The following is an 18,549-nucleotide window of genomic DNA, read 5'->3' as shown; positions in this document are numbered from 1 at the left end:
GATTTTATGTAGGCTAATTAAAGATCTTGTACAGCTTTTTGGGTACAAAATCATACTTATATCTTTAGGTTATTTGCTAAAAATAGTATTGTTGTTGTATTGTAAAACAAACAGAAAACATGCAGTTCCACTCTGTAGACACAGCTAGTGTCTAAAGCATTTATAGTGATGAACTAAACATGTTGGAGTGATTTGATTATGTTACTGGACGAAGTGTTTGTAAGCTTACAGAGCAGAAGCTGAATTGTGAGAAACCTACAAGTGTGTGCTGTGTGCCATTTTCTGATATCCTTGCCAATCCATCCTCTTAATGAAACCACATGGTACTGATGAGGATGATGATGATGATGGGAATGTTGATTAGAGCTAATAGCACCCTGAGGCCGTTTTGATGAGTTAACATTGTTAAAAAAAATTTAGAAACATGGACTGATTTAGTCCAATATCAACAGCAGCTTTGTTTTGTTTTTTCACTGTCCCACCATCTTTACGTTACGTTTTTCTTTGATTCTATGAATCTCTTTTTACTTCTCAACATTTGTTTTGTGTAGATTTATATTATAGTATCTGGTTAACTCCTATATTTTAATTTTCATTTAAACATAAACACAAAAATCTAAGCATTGACACAGACACAGTCTTTTAAAAACTGCTATTGTAAAGAGGTGTACTTCACACTCAAACTACCTGATCTACATTACAGCTACTGAACTTTTCTTGCTGATCAGCTAGAAATGGTCTAAATAATTGGAATTGTTGATTAGGACTGTAAGAGGTCTGGTGGCTCAGTGGTAGTGCATTGGGTTGGGATGCAGAAGGCTGCAGGTTTGAATCCTACCCCACCAAGGGCCACTTTGGTGCCAGTTCTGATAAAATGGGATGGTTGCGGCAGGGAGGAACACGCTCCGCTGTGGTGACCCCTGAAAGGACAAGCTGAAAGCTGTTGATTTATGCTGGTTGGGACTGTTCCCATGTCCTTTCACTGACATTTTGAACTCTGTTTTGGATCTTAACATACTTACCAATAACTTATTTAAAGAGTTGGATCTACACAGCAACAGTTGTTGAGTCCTTTGTGCAGCTCTTCAATGTAATAAGATTTAAGCCATTTTAAATGGTTAAAAAATTTGTATAAAACCACTATGCGGTGGTCAATGATATTGTGGAGTATGAGAAACACTTATCCGTAGATCATATTGCGTCAAAGGCCAGGATTAGTCTATGGGGAGTGGTTATATTCTGGCATTGACCTGGCAGGTGAGTTTGTGTCTGTGTGTCCACTCTCTTGCTCTCACCAAAAGCCCAACTCCCCATAACAGGAAACAGTGAGGTGAGGCCAGGGTTTATGGGCTAATACAGCCTCAAAGGAGCCTCTTGTTTTCAAACAGAGCTGCAGCTCTTCAGGCTTGTTTTCCATATTGGTCTGGCGTGGAATGCTTTGACCCTGGCACAGGGGCAGGAAAACATGACACTGGCCGGAGCTTTGAATGTCTTGGGGATGGGCGATGGGTCCGTCAATGCCCATCTACACCGTCAGAGTTGGGTAGAAAAACCTTTGGTGACAGCTGACCACCTGAAAGCTCAACCCGTTGAAAATTATTTAAAAAATAATTTGGATTAGTAAGTCATAACTTAAAACGAGTGCCATTTGTGTTCTTGAGAGACATATACTAATCGTTTAACATTTTGACTGTAGACAGGGATGAGGGGGTTCAGGTAGAAAGTGCTATTGAGTTTACCACTGTGTGTAGGTAAGAGTCAGTCCGCATCGATTATCTTGAACTTTAACTGTATTAATTTTTTCTCCGATCTCCTTGTGTGCAGCATGCGTTGGATTTTTGGGGGGGTGGCAGCGTAAAGGCCACTACCGTCCAGTTGTTTCTGCCGCAGGCTCCCATCAGCTCCACCCACACACGACCCCAGGAACAGGACATTTCCGTGTTGGGCCGTCTGCATCATTTGCAGCTATATAGAAAATTCTCAAATTTCTAAAGGAATTATAGAATAAAAAAAAACAACAAGATTTTAGTTTCTTTTAAAGTTGCTCTCTAAAACGACCAATATAACATTACATTTGGATGTTTATCTAATTTTAAAATATTATAAAAGTGATTTGGCTTCCTGTCTTCACTACAGTTGATGTCCCTAATTTACACAGTCTCTAAAACCAGTATTGAAAAATAAATGCCTCCTTATTACTCATTAAAAACTTCTTTTAATGTTTATAAAATCAATCTTAAGCTCTTTTCAGGCACTGAAACCCTAAACTTATCCAGAAAATATCCTTAAGTACTCTTATGTGAAAACTCAACAGTCTGAAGCAGTTGGACCACACATTTAGGTGGACTTAACGCTATAAATTCACTAGTAAAAAGTCTGTGTAATTTCTAATAAGGAAATAGAGCAGGTCATTGTCCAGACAGTTCATGACACTATGTTTCTTATCATGCAACTGCCCTTACTTTAGTGTGCATTGAAAACACAATGAATTCTCCAGCATACTTTCGCTCCAAACCATAATTCATATTTTATATGCCTTTCCCTCATTTTCAAATGTTCCCTCAAAACATTCATAAAGCATAGTGGTTAAAGTCCTTCAAGATATGTCTGTAACACAGTTTATATTTCTAGTACACACATGCTTACATTACTTCTTTGAATGTCAACATACTAATGTTCGCACAAGTAGAAGTAACCACATTGCCCACCTGCACTGCTTTTAAACACCAGACTCAAACTCAGTCTCCTGTGGCAAAGTCCTGTGTCCCAACTCTATCTATTGCTGATGATATTACACACAGTTTAGGTTCTCCTCCGCAATTTTTGGCCCTTTATAGAAAAAAACGTAATGTTCCAATAATAAACTACAACATTTGTTTAATATGAATGTTTGTATTATTTATGCTTTTTATTGTGCTGCAGAGTCAGACAGTAAAAGAAGCTCTAACAAAACTTTAAAACCTACACTTTTACACAGTTTAATTGGTGTACCCTCTGTTTCTTTTCAGGATGGTTCCTACCTTGCAGAGTTCCTGCTTGCTAAAGGCTATGAGGTGAGAAAAGAAACCAGACTTTTGACTTAAAGGCATCAAATATCTGTTCTTTGGAAGCTCTCTCACACACACAGACACACGCTTATGAATCCAGACATCTGTGAATGCCAACACACACAGACACACACAAGAGGGTGCATTCCCTCGATAAGCAGCATCCAGCCACAGCAGTGTGTGGGAGCTCCAGAGGGACTGTGACGTAACGTGAAAGTCAGCTTCATCTGACTCACCTCTCACCCTGATAAGACCATGTCTGTTTCTTTGAGCTCGTTACCCCCTGAACTTTTATCCCTTGGTTAGACCATTAACAGGGAAATAACTGAGTGTGGTCACTCATTTTTACCTGCTGCACAGTAATTTTTTTGGGGGGGGAGCACAGAAAGGTAACACCATTAGAGTAGATGGAGAGAAGCTGTTTCTGACTGAGTGACGCTGCATGACCCACCTGTGGGGCTTTCACTCCACTAAAAAGCCCATACATTAATTTAATGCGCATAAACTGAGCAGCATGCCTGCTCAGCTTTGCCATCTGCTGCCTGCCTCAAAGACAGCAGAGAGGAAGTGGACTGATTCCAGGTTGGGGATGTGGTGGTGAGGTGGCATTAAAGAGAAACACAGGCAGACAGGAAGTGCACAGTGAATAAAGGAAGTGAGGTTGGGGCACAGCGTCCTCCTACTAATGGACTCCCCTTGGATCAGGTCCTGTTATCTTCCCTTAGCAGAGCTTCCGCACATCCACCGTCAGAACGTGGAGTACATATCACAGATAACGGGCAGCATTAAAAACACAGCAAGCTGGAGCCATGACCCCCGCTGATGTTGTATCAACTTTTGCAATACAAATATTTGTATAGGTCTACAGGTCTTTTAAAAATAAGATTTACTTTCAGTAACCTGAAGCAAAATTTGTTAAATGAGTTGTTTTATTTTAAACAAAATTATATAAATTATAGGTTTTTTGTCATAATTACGCCTGTTCTAATATCAACTTTTATTGGATAATAAGTTGTCTCCAAAATAATTGCGGTCAAAATAATTGAGGTCACACCATTTTAGGTGTGCACTCAACTCTGCTCTGTCCCTGCTTGAATGCCTCACTGAGAGCCTTTTTCCACAGAAGCAAAGATGATGTACACTTTGTAGTTTCGTTAAACATACTTCACCTGCAAAGACTAGTATGTACCTGAGGGGCTGGCTAGAACAACAGTGGGCTGATTTTTGTCTCCCATGCTACCAGTAGCATGATTATCAAAACTTGTGTGCATTAGTTTTGCATTTTCTGCAGATACTGTAGTATCATTTTTGAACAGGCACTGGAAAATGTGTTGACTGTGACTTGACTGTGTGCTGAACATTTTGAGATGTATAGCTTTTTAGTGAGCCATTTCACTTCATAAAACTGATTTGCCAGTGAAAAATGTGAAATTTGGGCAAATTGCCCAAATGTCGTTTGAAAACTGTCAACATATAAATTTTGTTAAAAGTAATCTCGTCCAAACCAGCACAAGAGATTATAACTCAAGCAGTCCTTGCAGCTGCTTCAAACAAGGTCCTGTGATACTTTTCTTGAGTGGAAGTCCTTTTCTCTTAAGCAGCTGATAGCAAAAATCATGTTATTTTTTTCTTACAAATGATTGGCACTTAACAAGAATTTTAACTAAGCATGAGGTATTGTTAGAAAAAGTAAATCAAATCTGATGTAGCATGACTAAAGTTTTATGATTTATCTTGAAGCCCTCTTTTTTGGCCTTTTCTTTCAGGTTCACGGTATTTTGCGTCGTTCCAGCTCCTTCAACACTGGTCGCATTGAGCATCTTTACCAGAACCCCCAGACACACACTGAGGGCAGTAAGTTTCAAACCTACCCCTCAAATGGCATATTTATTCAAAGAAATTGAGTTTCACATTACATGATGTTACGATACTAAGCATTATTCAAAGAGATTGTTCTAATATTTTGCCCCCTCACTCATTTGAAAAAGGGTGGCCAAGAAATTGAACCATTTTTCATATAATGCATTTCTGTACAATTCCTTCACCCACTATGACCTCAATAATAAACACATAGCAGAATTATCCTCTTTTTGATAGTTTGAACCTAGTTACTCAGTGTTTGTTTTTCTTGCTCTTTTTCAGACATGAAGCTGCATTATGGCGACCTGACTGACAGCACATGTCTAGTGAAGATCATCAATCAGGTGAAGCCCACAGAGATCTACAACTTGGGTGCTCAGAGTCATGTCAAGGTAAGGTGGCCCCACAGAATTTTAAACCTCCTCAGGGAAAGTGACATATTTAGACTTTCCTAAGGGACTTTATGTCAGTTACATTTTCTGTCAGACTTTAGATAGACTGTGTTAGCTTTTTGTCTGTCCCTGTCTGTAGCCTTTTGTTATGCACATCCTCAGTTGGAGAGACATGATTAAAAATCTGGCTGTGCATATACAGGACAAAGAAATCTGTGTTCTCCAATAGAAACCTGGGCAATCAGGTTTCCTAATCCCCTACCCTGATTTCAGAAACCAACTTTCCTAATAACATGACAGTTTTGAAATCAACTTTTGTGACTGTAACCTGGTTACTTAAGATTATGTAAATGCATGGTGTGTAAAACTACTGTTTTTGTTCAAATTAAAACCTCTTCTCTGACAAGAATTTTCCTATTAGGTCTATCTCTTTCCTTTCTTTGGAAGAGAAAGACAAAAGAAAAGGACTTGATAAGGTTATTGTGCAGTCCAAAAACAAACTGTAATCATAGTGAATTTGAAATCAGACCAGAATAAACCAGAGGAGTTTACTCTCGTGAAGGGTGGCTGTGGCTTAGGAGGTAGACTGGTCGTCCATCAGTCTGAGAGTTATTGGTCTGATTCCCTTCTTTTTATGTCACATGTGCTCAAGTGTCCTTGAGCAAGACACTAAAGTGCTTTGAGTTGCTCCTGGTGGGTGCAGGCCAGCTGCAGCAGCTCCCCCAAGTGTGTGTGAGTGTGATTGAGATTCTGTGAATTGGTGAATGAGAATCAGTGTGAAGACGTTTTGGTACCAATAGGCTACAAAAGTGCTTTAGAAATGCATGCAGACCATTTACCATTTAACATTCGGGTTTGAAAGTTTGAAAAAGATTTGTGTCATACTTCCAAAGTAAAAACTGTTTATTGAAGCACTTTCACTCATAATGATTCCCAGTTAAATCTGACCTGATGATTTACAGTGTAAAATGAGACACTAGCAGTTGTCGCTTACCAGTTAATTTATTTTTTTTCAACCCATCACATTTAGATGTTAATAAGAGGATATGAGCAAGTGCTGTTTATCTTTACTGGTACATTGGTGCAAATGTGAGATTTAAGATTTACAGCATCTTTTCAGTGCAGCGAATGGCCATGATCACTTTCATAGAATTCATATCGTCATAATGCTTATATTCTGGGGATTATATTACTTGTAAGTAAAGCACTTTATAGCAGTGATAAAATGGATGGACATGTGAAAATAAAAGTTGTTCCTGAAAGGTGTATTAATCAATTATTTGTCAGTAGGTGGCAGAAGAACTTCAAAAGAAGCTGATAGATCACCCTCTCCTTTTAACTCTAATCATATTTGCAGCACCTCATTTGAAAAGTAGAAAACAAACACATATCACAGGCAGACCGTGATTTCTCAACACTGCAGTTGAGAAATCAGCTTTACACAGAAAGCCGTACAATGTGGAAAAGATTTGCAGTTAAAGGCCTATCATGTGAAAGAATCCTATCTTTACCAACACTATTATAAGTACTGCCTGTATGTGCTGTATAGTTCTGAGACTATACCCAAAACCCATTGTTGATTGAGTAGGCTAAGGTGGGAAAATGTCAGTTGTAGAAGTAATGACAACCAAAATAAAGCCAATTGCAACGTCTGGTCTGTTAAACTCTTAAGTCTATAAGTAGTATGGGGACATCCCTAATCAGTCAGCAAACTATCTTTTACTTTAACTTTCTATCACATGCAGTATTTCTTTTGCACCATATTAGGGTTTATTACTGTGGCTGCATCCATATTCCCAGTAAATGAGTAAAAACTCTTCACATAAATTCCGTATTAGTCTCTGTATTTGTTCCTTCATCTTGAAATACAGCGGATGGCAGTTCTTCCACCTATAAAGACAACTGCACTTGAACACAACATTGCACATATGGTCAGTACTGGCTACTGCTGTAAATGGTTAACAGGCAGCAGATAATTCCAAAAAGGGACTTTTGGTTCTGGGAAGTGAGCAACTCATGCGGAGGATGCTGGAGTTGATGGGACAGGAAGTAATACTTTCTTGGATGGGTCAGTCTGTGCCACAATGTCCCTTTTGTCTTGGAGCTCCGTCGTGATCCCAGGAGATCCCTCGGCGCCGCCCCCACTTCTCCAAACTGGGATCTGACACACATTCTCCAGGCAGCACTGATCCTTCTTCCCCATGGCGGTTTGGGTTGGGTTATGGAGCCAAGAACTTACTCAGATCATAGATAATAAGGCCATTTGTAATGTGAGCATGAGACATTGCTTTTGATAGTAGTTCTTAGCAAAATCCATCCACATTTGGTTGTGATTGAGATCATGTTAACATGTACTTCAAATCTGTTTTATTCCAGTCTTATGAGCTGGGCTTGCACATTTAGATTACAAATAAAATCAGTTTTAACATTGTGGTGGTAAGAGGCTTAAAGGCTTCATAGAGGTGCGTGACTTCTTCATGTATTTGTCAGTCTTACAGTAACCCCGTACTGTAAATTATTCATGTGTTGTTTGATTCAGTGGCATTTTAGTGCAAGACATGCTAATATAGTTTAATTAGCAGTAAACGACAGTTAAAGGTCATGTCAGGGTCATGTGCCTGGCAGGTATGTGTTCAAACATAACACATGTACTGGACATTGAAAATGTTAACCTGAAGAGGATGCTATGAATGTTCAGTAGATCACCAAGTTATTACAGTTTCCTGAGGGGGAAACATGAATATCTGTACAAACATTCATCTTAATCTGTCCAGTAATTTACATTTAAACCTGGATAAAACTGAAAGGACTGGTGGTAAATGAAGTCAGACTGAAAGAAAAAGAAAATAGTGGGATAATAGGTGAGAAGAGTGACTCCTCTCTCCACATCCTTTGTGGTCAGAGGCCATGACTCTGCTCCCATCTTCCACATGGACAACGCGAGGCCACACACTCACTCGGACTGACAGATATACCTGTACGGGACTTAGCTGTGTTTATTTGTTTTCACAACGATAGACCTGGGTCGAGTAGCTCCTCCACACATGCTGCCTGTTCCGAAGAGCTGAGCCCTCTGGATTACTGGCAGCGCTGATGTGAAGCAATTTCCAGTCTGCCCCACCACAGAGGAAAAGATCAGTCACACTGACTACTCAGCATCCCTCTGTTCCTTCCCATCAGCTCCTCTGTCTGTTGCTGATGTCTTGCAGGGAATCCCTTCTGAGGCCAGCTTGTTCTTCAGACTCATCCAGGGAGCTTGAGTTGTAGTACTGGTTTGAGGTGTGTGTGTGTGTGTGTGTGTGTGTGTGTGTGTGTGTGTGTGTGTGTGTGGTTTCCGCCGTAGAGAGTCATCACTGAGAACAGAGTGAAGGTTATTTTCTAATGCTGCAGGGGCGGAGGTGGACTGGGAATAGTGGAGAGACACTGGAGGAACAGAAAGTCATCCAGCTGCAGTATCAAAAGAACAGCACAAAACAGATGGGACTTTATGTACTTTCTCTGTGACTGTAGCAGCAGTTAAGTTGCAGTTTGATGTTCTGTCCTTAAAGTTCTTTTCTAAATTTCTTATCATAACTAACACCAAAGTCAGTCAGTGTTTTTTTTTTTTTTTTTTTTTTTTTTTTTTTTTTTTTTTTTTTTTTTTGTTTTTTAAATTGGTCTCTGATGAATCTTTATTTTAAATCTGAAAAGTAGCTAGTTAGGATCATCCAAAACTCTAATTTTTTACTTGAAAGCCTTGAAGATTACAAAGAGATACTTTCACTGTTTGAAGATGGTACAGACAGAAGAATTACACTGACCAAAAAGTCACTCTTGCAGGTATTTTGGGTTATGTGATCAGAAGAGTTCACCCATATTCAACAAGTCATATCAGTATTTGTGGGAAAATGATTATGTTTTCAATTTACCTTTTACTTAGGTACTGTTACCATGTGGGTTTTGACTGTGCATCACTTTGACCAGGCTTCACCAATGGGCCATTTTTAAAGTTACCAAGGGTATTTGTTTGATGTAATGCATAAGACTAATAATCTGGTTTATGTAGTTTGTTGGCATTGCATGGCCTGTTTGAGTGCAATAAAGCAAAGCATGAGCAGGGCGGTCAGTGGTTTTACTCACAATTCCTTCTGGCCACATGTCGCAATGTGAAGCATAAAATGACCTTAGAAAAACGTAGAGGTTGTTTCCTATGTAAAGAAAAATATAATCTTTCCAAATTTTCAAGTTTGTCATGAATTAACTTTGACACAGCTAATCAATTTGTGCATTTTAAGAATAATGTATAGTAATCATTGTGATTACTGTAGTCATTGTCCAAACTGATGTGAGTCACTGTAATTCCATTTCCATTTTACATTTAGTCATTTAGCAGTTGCTTTTATCCAAAGCGACTTACACATGAGGTACAAGGCAGCAAAAATCTAAGTCGAGGAGAAAAACATCAAAGCAAAGTCCTATGAGAAAAGTATTTACATTTCATGAGATGCTAGTGCAAGAAAGAGCTGATTTAATAGATTGTGGTGAAGTGCATAGGAATTTATGGAAGAGTTCTATTTCCAGCAGTTTTTTGATTATTAGTAGTGAGTTTGCTGAGCTTGCAGAGTTTAGTAGCTCGTTCCACCATCATGGGATCATTGCGCTGAAGAGTTTTGCTTGGTGGCTTCTGTGCGGTGCTGGGACCACCAGATGTCGTTCGTTGGCAGACCCCAGCGGACGGTAAGGATTGTAGACCTGAATGAGGTGAGCAGGAGCTGTAGTTGTTTACTCTGTAGGCAAGAGCTTTGAACCTGATGCAAGCAGCTACAGGAAGCCAGTGTAGAGATCTGAAGAGTGGTGTGACATGAGTCCTTTTGGCTGATTAAAAAATGAGGCGTGCTGCTGTATTTTTGCTAATCTGCAAGGGTTTGATAATGGCTACCGTAACCCCATTAACAAAGCGTTGCAGTAATCAAGACGAGAAACCACCAACGCCTGTACAATGAGTTGGGTTGTTTATTCCGTAAGGTAGGGTATGATCTTCCCGATGATGTAGAGGACAAATCTGCATGCCCTAGAGACTGAAGAGATGGGGTCCTTAAAGCTCAGCTGGTCGTCAATGATGACGCCCAGATTTCTGGCCGCCTTAGTGGGGACAATCTCTGTAGATCCAATATTGATGCTGATGTTGTGTTGCATCATTCGGGCAGAGATGTCTTAGAGACAGGCAGAAATGCGACAGTGGAGTTGTCCGGTGGGAAGGGAAGAGCTGTGTGTCAACAGCATAACAGTGATAGGAAAGGCCATGTGAGCGGATGATAGAACCCAGGGATGTAGTATAGAGAGGAAAAAAAAAGGACCAGAACCAGGATCAAGAACAAACCTGATCCAGAGATGCCAAAGTCAGAGAGTGTGGACAAGAGGATCTGATGGATCACAGTGTCAAAGGCTGAAGATGGATTAAGTAGGATTAAGACAGAAGTCTGACCTGTGTTTTTTTGCAGCTCGAAGAGATTCCACAACAGTCAGGAGTGCTGTTTCTGTGGAGTGACCGCTCTTGAAGAGGAAGTTGTTCTTGGAAAGAAAGTCTGAGGGTTGATTGAAGACTGCTCGTTCCATTGTCTAGGCCAGAAATGGAAGAAACGAGACAGGTTGGTAATTCTCCACAACGGAGGGATAAAGAAAAGGTTTCTTGAGCAGTGGGGTAATCTGGGCCTGCCTGAATAATTCCACCAGAAATGTCACGAATCCACAGTTGGATATGTATTGCACAAGGACTTTTAAGATTTGGAGCATGTTACGTTTCTTAAAAATTCTGGGCATCACAATTTTTGTAATAAAAATGGCACCCAGTTGTACAATGTCCTGGCTAATATTTGTTTTTAGCATCTACGTGGTCATTTTAAACATATGACTGAAGTTATCCCTAAAGGTAAAATGCACATTTTTATACAAAGAAACAACAGTAAAACGTTTGTTTCTCAGGAGTCAATAAGCATTAACTGCTAAGAAAATTAGTCAGTTTGATTGACACAAGGACCTGTTATACTTTCCATATACCCTTGGCTAGAGAGGGACAGTGGATGTGTTCCTACTACAATTGGGGATATGGACAAAGACACGTTCTATCCATGGTCACAGCAAAACATGATGGCAAGTCTGGAAAGTTGGACAGCGGGAAAAAGTTCTCCTTTGTTTGTTGCATTTGACTGAGCACTTTAAAAAAATGAAAGAAATAAAACTATCTTTAAGTGCTTCATATGCAACAGTGAAGAAGAGCATCAAAAGTGTAAATAAATGTTACACGTGTGAAAGGGTAGCACATGCAAGTGGTGCACTAGGGCTGCAGACAGTCTCTTTGGAAAAAAAGTTTTGGCCTGCATGCAGTCCTCTGAAGACAGTCCACACGGACCGTACTAAATTGGGGAGATGAAGAAATTTATTTCATGGTGATGGACACAGAGGCACTAAAAGTGTGAACTGGGATACGTCACACAACTCTTCACATCTCTGCATCTCTTTCTGTAGCTGCCAACAGCTACCTTCCTACCAGAAGTCACTTATCCAGGACTACAACCATTCTTGCCCACTGTGCTCTACAAAAGAAAACTCTTTAGCTCTGTGCCTCCACAATGGTCTACTACTCTCCTTTCGGCTTATCCCGTGAGTTCGGGGTCGCCACAGCGGATCATTGTCCGCATGTTGATTTGGCACAGTTTTTACGCCGGATGCCCTTCCTGACGCAACCCTCCCCAATTTCTACCGGGCTTGGACCGGCACTGCATCGCTGGGGAGGGGGAATGGGCTGTTAGGGGTTCAGGGTCTTGCCCAGGGACACTTCGACATATAGCCAGGGCCGGGGATCGAACCACTCACCCTGTGGGCCGTAAGCAACTGCCTTTACCAACTGAGCTATAGCCGCCCCTTGCGCCTCCACAATGGTACACAATCAAAATGTTTCACCCATTATGTGCCAGAAATACCTAGATGGTTTTAAATGTTTTGCTTTTACCATTATTTACCGTTGCCTGGCCAATTCGAAAAACTATCTACAGAAACATGTTTTAGCAGTTTTTCATGTATGATGTGACTTTTGTATCACTGAATATTTTAGAAACTGCACTCCTGAAATATGCATGAACAATGCATTTTAAATGGGAATGCTTGTAGGTCGATCTCAGTAATATGTTCTGCATCTGAGGGTTAAACACGATCCCATTGTGTTCTGCAAGTGAAGCGCTTCACTGGAAAGCGTTGAACAAAACCCCTCAACGTTTCTCTGTGCGAGTTCTCCCACCTGCAGCTGTCCCAGCATACACACAGGGATTCAGGCTGAATTATTAATGTACCTTGGTTGTGACAGGGAAAATGACATTATGAGGAGAAAGGGGTGAAGAGACGGAAGGAGGAAATAGTTTGGGGATGTGAGAGGGTATGGATAATGAAGCAGTGGTAGGTTTCCACTTGATTGTTTTTGAAGACAAAAGTGCAGATTTTACTCAGGAGACAGACTTCCTTCATCTTTATCCTTTATTATCCATATCCGAATTCCTCCTCAGAAAGACTTATCACCATCCATTATCTTCTCAGTGCTCACTCTCCGTCTGCTACCCTTTGGTCTCTCCCCCATCCGGGTTTGCAGAAGCTCCCACGCCAGAGACACACACAGGATTTAACACGCCTGTTTCCCCACAAAGCTCCTCGCTGTTTGTTTGGTGTGTTGATGCATTTATAGGCCTAAAGTGCCCATTGTCCTGCCTGTGAGCAGTTTACTCTCATACGCAGACGGTAATACCACAACTTACTACAGTTTGAGGGCATGTTATGCAATCCTTGTAAGACTTTGGTAATGTGCTGCAGTTGTTTTGAATCCTTGTGTGTCATCCAGTGGCACGTTAAGTGTGGGCAGTTTGTTTGGACCCATGGATCCTGCCCCCAAATAGCTTAATTTCATTCTTCACTAAAAGACCTTTATTTCCATTTTTGGTAATTTTGTTACAGATCAACTTAAGCATTTAATTGCCTTATTTATTTGGGGCTAATAACATCTTATAGGGTTTATAGCAGAATTCATTGTCAGAATGCTTAAAATAAGACTGTTCTTAGGTCATGAAAAGTTAACACTGTTTTGAATAAGGCCAACACAAGCCTCTGTTTTTGTAACAGGTTACTAGATGCTTCAATAGCATTGTAGGAGGTACTGTAGTTGTCCTTTATTGTTTTTTAATGAAGTTAATGAAGAGGCAGGCTGGTCGTAACTGTCAACAATAAAGTAAGGTTACTGTCTGGAGATTGACCCTTTACTAGAAATATAGCCAGATTTTGAAATTGTAATTGCCCAAAACTATTTTAATTCCAAAATTAATACATAGACCAACTGTTATGTATAATATGACATCTAAAAACGTTTGTCCAAAATGTTTCAATCTCAAATAAACATGGCTTTCAAAATACATTTACAATGTGTCAAGAAATGCTTTTAAGAACTGTTTTTTTCTTTATTTTTTAGGCTTAAAAAAATTCTTTTGTTCAAAAAAGCTTTTATATGAATCTGGTTTTTACAGACAATAATTTTGTAAACCCCTCTTTGAGTGATGAGTGGTCTTGTCTCTTTGTAACACTTGATTGGCTGGGTTTACTCACTCCCTGATTGGTGTTTACATTATTGCCGTCAAATCAGCCCTCAGTGGCATGCTTGCAGCAGTGTGTGCATCTCACTGGCGCAAAGACTTGCCTGGAACCAAAGTAATGTATTTCCTGCTGAAGTGTGTGTTTTTTGTCTCTTAGGATTCATTAGGTATATGTATGTGGTCTGTGTGTATTTAAGGTGCCATGTTTTCCACTGTTTTTAAATTGCTGGTGGTATTGGCCAAAAAGTGATGCAGTGTAATCTCTGTCCCCTCATTTTCTCATGTGTCCTGCCAGTTGAGTGAGCAAAGGGATTGTGTTGCGCTGGTGGCCTGGTCATCAGCGGTCATAATGGCTCCCTTAGCCGGCCGATCCCTGTTTTGAAAGGTTAGGCCTGCATGCTAGGCAGCTTGGCTGGCCTGGATGGGTCGAAAGCGAGCCGTAGCTCAAGAATAGACTCTTCTGTGCCAAGAAAAACAACTCTGCACTTTTCCTCGTTCTGAGTCAGGGAATGTTTTGTGGTTGTGCTTTGTGGGTCTGATTTGTTGCTCCACTCATAAGGCAGTTCTTCTTCTGCTTTCCAGCAAGGTTGTAACACATGGAAACATGCAGAAAGGAGGGAGGAGGAGAGAGGTGAGGGGGATTGTTAAGTAAATACACAGAGTCAATAAATAGTATCAAAAAGCTAAACATAATTGCATCTGAGACTGTATATTAAATCAAACCCTGAATATTCCACTGTCCAGCTGTCTTTCTCTTGTGACATACAAAAGCAAAAATGAACTGTGTAGATGCAGTTTCACCTGTGATTTATAGATGGCAGCAGTGAGCCACTTTGGATGAGTCCCCTGATAGTTTCACTAAGGAATGCATTCAGGTATTTACCAGCTGTCCAGTCCAGTTCAGGTCTGGTAGCTAAAATGCACTTAGATGGATTTTTGTACCATCCAGCTTGATTAGAACTAATCACTTTAAATTTATATTTTAAAACCAAACAATATAAAAGAAAAAACATGTTGGTGAAAACATGAACATAATTCAGGTTTTGTTTCTTTATAAACTGATCATTAAAATAATCAATCAATAGTACATTAATAGTTCCAATAATATATGAATTAGGTAATTGATTAAGTTACAATATTCAGTGGTTCTAGCTGCATAAGATTAATGATTTGATTATTTTATGTTTTATATCTTGTAAATTCAAAATTTAAATTATGCAGCTTTGTCACATGTAATATGATTTTGTTTTTGTTTTTTAAATACTAACAAGACAAAATTAGCATTAATGCTAAATAAATGTTTACTTTTTTGGTTATTTATTTATTTTTGCAGCTTGACATATCTGAGCACATTCTGCTTTTTTAAGTTACATTATTGTAAATTAAATATATTTAGATTTGGGGCAGCAAGTTGTACAAAAAAACAGGCCTCACATTGTTCATCAGTCAGTTCAGAATAAGGCCCTGTGCAGTTCAGCATCAATGTCCTGCATCAATGCTGCTGTTCTGCTGTTCTAGCTTCTGGTCATTTAGTGATTTTTAGCTTCCTTAGTCAGAATTACAAAAACAATTAAATAAAGGTAAACTAGTGTAGGACATGGTTGGAAAGTTAGACAGGAAAATATACTTTTGCCACGTAGGAGACTATTTTAAGGAATGTTAGTTTTTTTCTTTTTTACTCATTTGCTGCATAATTCTTCAGTCTCTCTCTCCCTTTCTGACTTTCTTGCTCTCTCTCTCACTGTTTCTCTGTTTCACTGTTTTTATTTATTTATTTATTTTTTTGATTTGATTGATAAATGACAGTAGACCATAGTGTGTTTGTCAGTACACGACCTCACAATCACAATACATACACAAAGCTAGTATCATCTGCTTAATTAGTTTGGTGTAGTCGATAAGATGGTAACCAGCGATCACACTAAATATTTATAAACTTCATCGCTCTTCCTGTTAGGAAAAATGAACTTCACTGTTTCATACTAAATGTTCTGTAATGATTTATCTGGACCTGTGCTGGTTGTGTGATTTGTTTTTGTACAAATATGTTGTGGCATAAATTCTTTCTTTCATGATAATTGGACCAAACCTACAATTGGAGTCCATGATTTAGTTTCATTTATATCATTAATTTATCTAAAATATCTGAATAAATAACTGAGTTATCATTAGTTTTTAAAAAACCCTGCAGTTTTAGGTTTGGATATGATAATTTTTTTTCTCTGTTATTTGTCTCTGCAAACTGAATATCTTTGGATTATACTGAATATCTGAACTGTTGTTCAGACACAAGGCATTTGAAGATGTAATCCTGATTACCGGGACTTTTTTTTTTTCAAACTCAAATATTTTTACCCTTAAATAACCAAGAAAATAGATTATTCAGTTCAGTTAAATCAAAATGTAAAGGGTCACCAATCAATATGCATTTTAGTTATTATGTGAGGTACCACGTCTGTTTTACATGCTGGTATTTCTGTACTTTTTTGCAGTGCAGTACCTCCAGTGACACCTGGGATCAGCTCCAGCACTCTGTGACCCATAACAGGAAAAGTTAGAGATATTTGTCACACCTTCAGGCTGTGTGATGTGTAGTATTTTTTTATATAGTGTCATAGTTTTTGTAGTTTCTTTCTTCAGTCAGTCTCTCTATTGACATTAAGGCTCTCTGACCTTGAAATGCTTCAGCTGCAGGTTTGATATTAGGGCAGCAGCACATAGATGTTTAATATTGTTGGTTTTTGATGCATATACTGTAGGAAAGACTTAATATAATTGTGTGCTATGCAAAATACATGTATTTATATTTATTTCTTTATTGGAACCATGCATCAGTTTGCATTGTCATACTGCTAACACACGACACCTGCAACCAATGGCTGCGTGCATCCAGCCTGCAGGTCAGTCAGAATATGTTTGCATAAAGAAACACTTAGTTTAAACAGAGATTTGTCCAGATTGGTATTTTTTTTTTCTCTTGTGTACTTACTTTGTGGTGTTTACATTGATATTATATCCTGTGTACTAAGGTTTGACTCACTGATTATGCATACCCACAAACAGAATTGCTTACAGAGGCTGCATGAAAAGATCTGTGCATTCATTTGGGCTGATTTCACTTGTTTGTTATGAGATGTTACTGTGAAATTTTGCCTAGACCTTATTGTCATATCATGAGTGAAATTAGTCATAATATCGTCTTCTTCTGTCATCAGTGCAACCTCTTAATTAAACTGTATCACCAAACACCCACGCTGACCATGACACACAGTGAAAAGATGCAGCTTCACTCAATCCATCCATAAGTGACATAAGCTCATTACTCACAGTAAACATATTTGCAAATCTTTGAACACAAGTTCAGACTGCTGCTGCTCCTGCTGCCCACCCGCTGCTGTGTGCTCACACCCTCTCAGTGCAACACGCACGTGCCCTGCTAATGGCATGTTTGTGTAATTCTGCAGCTTGTTTTGAGATTTTCTTCCCCAGTGAGGCCTACAGTTTGATCTCAGTTGTTCACATGTCAGAAGCCATTGTTCCTCACTGTTTTGAAAAGAAAACGATGAATTTCAATTAGGGATTAGAGGCAGGGGCCCAAAAAAGGCGGTGTAATTGTTTTTTCTTTTTTTTTTTTTTTTTTCTACAGCCAGTAAATTCTCTTTTAAGTGTCACAGCAGTATTGTCTTTGTTGTTTTGGATAAGAGTGTGTGTACTTTATGTTCCCCACATGCTTACACGTGTCTGTTGGGCAATTTAAGGATTGCAGTCCATTTACCAAAGCCTTCTGTAATGAGCAATGATCTCACTTGTTTGGATCACATAATGGAATGATGATCAGGGAACAAAAACAAGAACAGGACAGGCAGAGTTTGAATTGAGGGCAGACAAGATGAGAAGTGGGCGAGAAGTGGATGAGTTATGACATTAGATTCTAATCTAGATGAGTGTAATTGTTTTAGATGTTCGTTGACTTAATTAGGGTATTATTTTACACAGGGTGGATTTTTTTTCTTTTAATTTGTAGCTGCATTGTATATGTAGGCTGCTGTCTTTGCTTGTGTGTTTTTAATTGAAGCTTTAAATCAGCCTGTCATACCTGTATGAAGGGTTGGGCCACCTTACCTTGTCTCCTGTCAGTGAAACAAACAGGCCTTTATTCTCAGAGAGAGGCATGTTCAGGTACAATAAACAGCTGCTCAGTTAGCTATTCATCTGCAGTAAGCAGCAAAAAAAACATTCTTCACATTGCTTTGTTTTATGTCCAAGATCAGATATTTTAAGGGCCTGTGGTAGCTTTTTGTGCAGTTAATGCAACTCAGACTTATATCCTAAAAAAAACAACACTATGATTTTAACAGAATAGTTAGATAACATATGAGTCAGGGTGTGTGTTTGGATGTCTGATCATCGACCTTTCAATTTCTCTAGACCTGAACACATTTGAAAGAATTTGTCAATCATATTTCCACAGGAGACAGTACACACATTCATACGAAAATGTTTTGTAGTTCAGTTAAATACTGATAATACAAACAATAACTTCCCTCCACATTTTTGCCCTCCTGACTCCAGGATGTCAACCAAATTCAATTAAGCTTTTGGTTTGTAGACTTATTTTATTCAAATTGCAAAACAACTTAGTAA

At 39.1% G+C, this 18,549-nt stretch overlaps 1 protein-coding gene across 3 annotated transcripts in view; it reads left to right on the top strand.

The window, feature by feature from the left end:
* Window positions 1–18,549, top strand: part of gmds (GDP-mannose 4,6-dehydratase) — a 165,626-nt gene that overhangs the window by 5,803 nt on the left and 141,274 nt on the right. For all 3 annotated transcript variants that reach the window (XM_067512265.1, XM_067512268.1, XM_067512266.1), the window contains exons 2-4: window positions 3,009–3,053; window positions 4,814–4,901; window positions 5,190–5,299. In XM_067512265.1, the coding sequence (XP_067368366.1) occupies window positions 3,009–3,053; window positions 4,814–4,901; window positions 5,190–5,299 (243 nt within the window). The remainder of the gene's footprint in view (window positions 1–3,008; window positions 3,054–4,813; window positions 4,902–5,189; window positions 5,300–18,549) is intronic.

The sequence above is a fragment of the Channa argus genome, chromosome 8 (genome assembly GCF_033026475.1).
Source record: "Channa argus isolate prfri chromosome 8, Channa argus male v1.0, whole genome shotgun sequence".
Taxonomy (NCBI): domain Eukaryota; kingdom Metazoa; phylum Chordata; class Actinopteri; order Anabantiformes; family Channidae; genus Channa; species Channa argus.
This window is presented reverse-complemented; position numbering and strand designations above follow the sequence as displayed.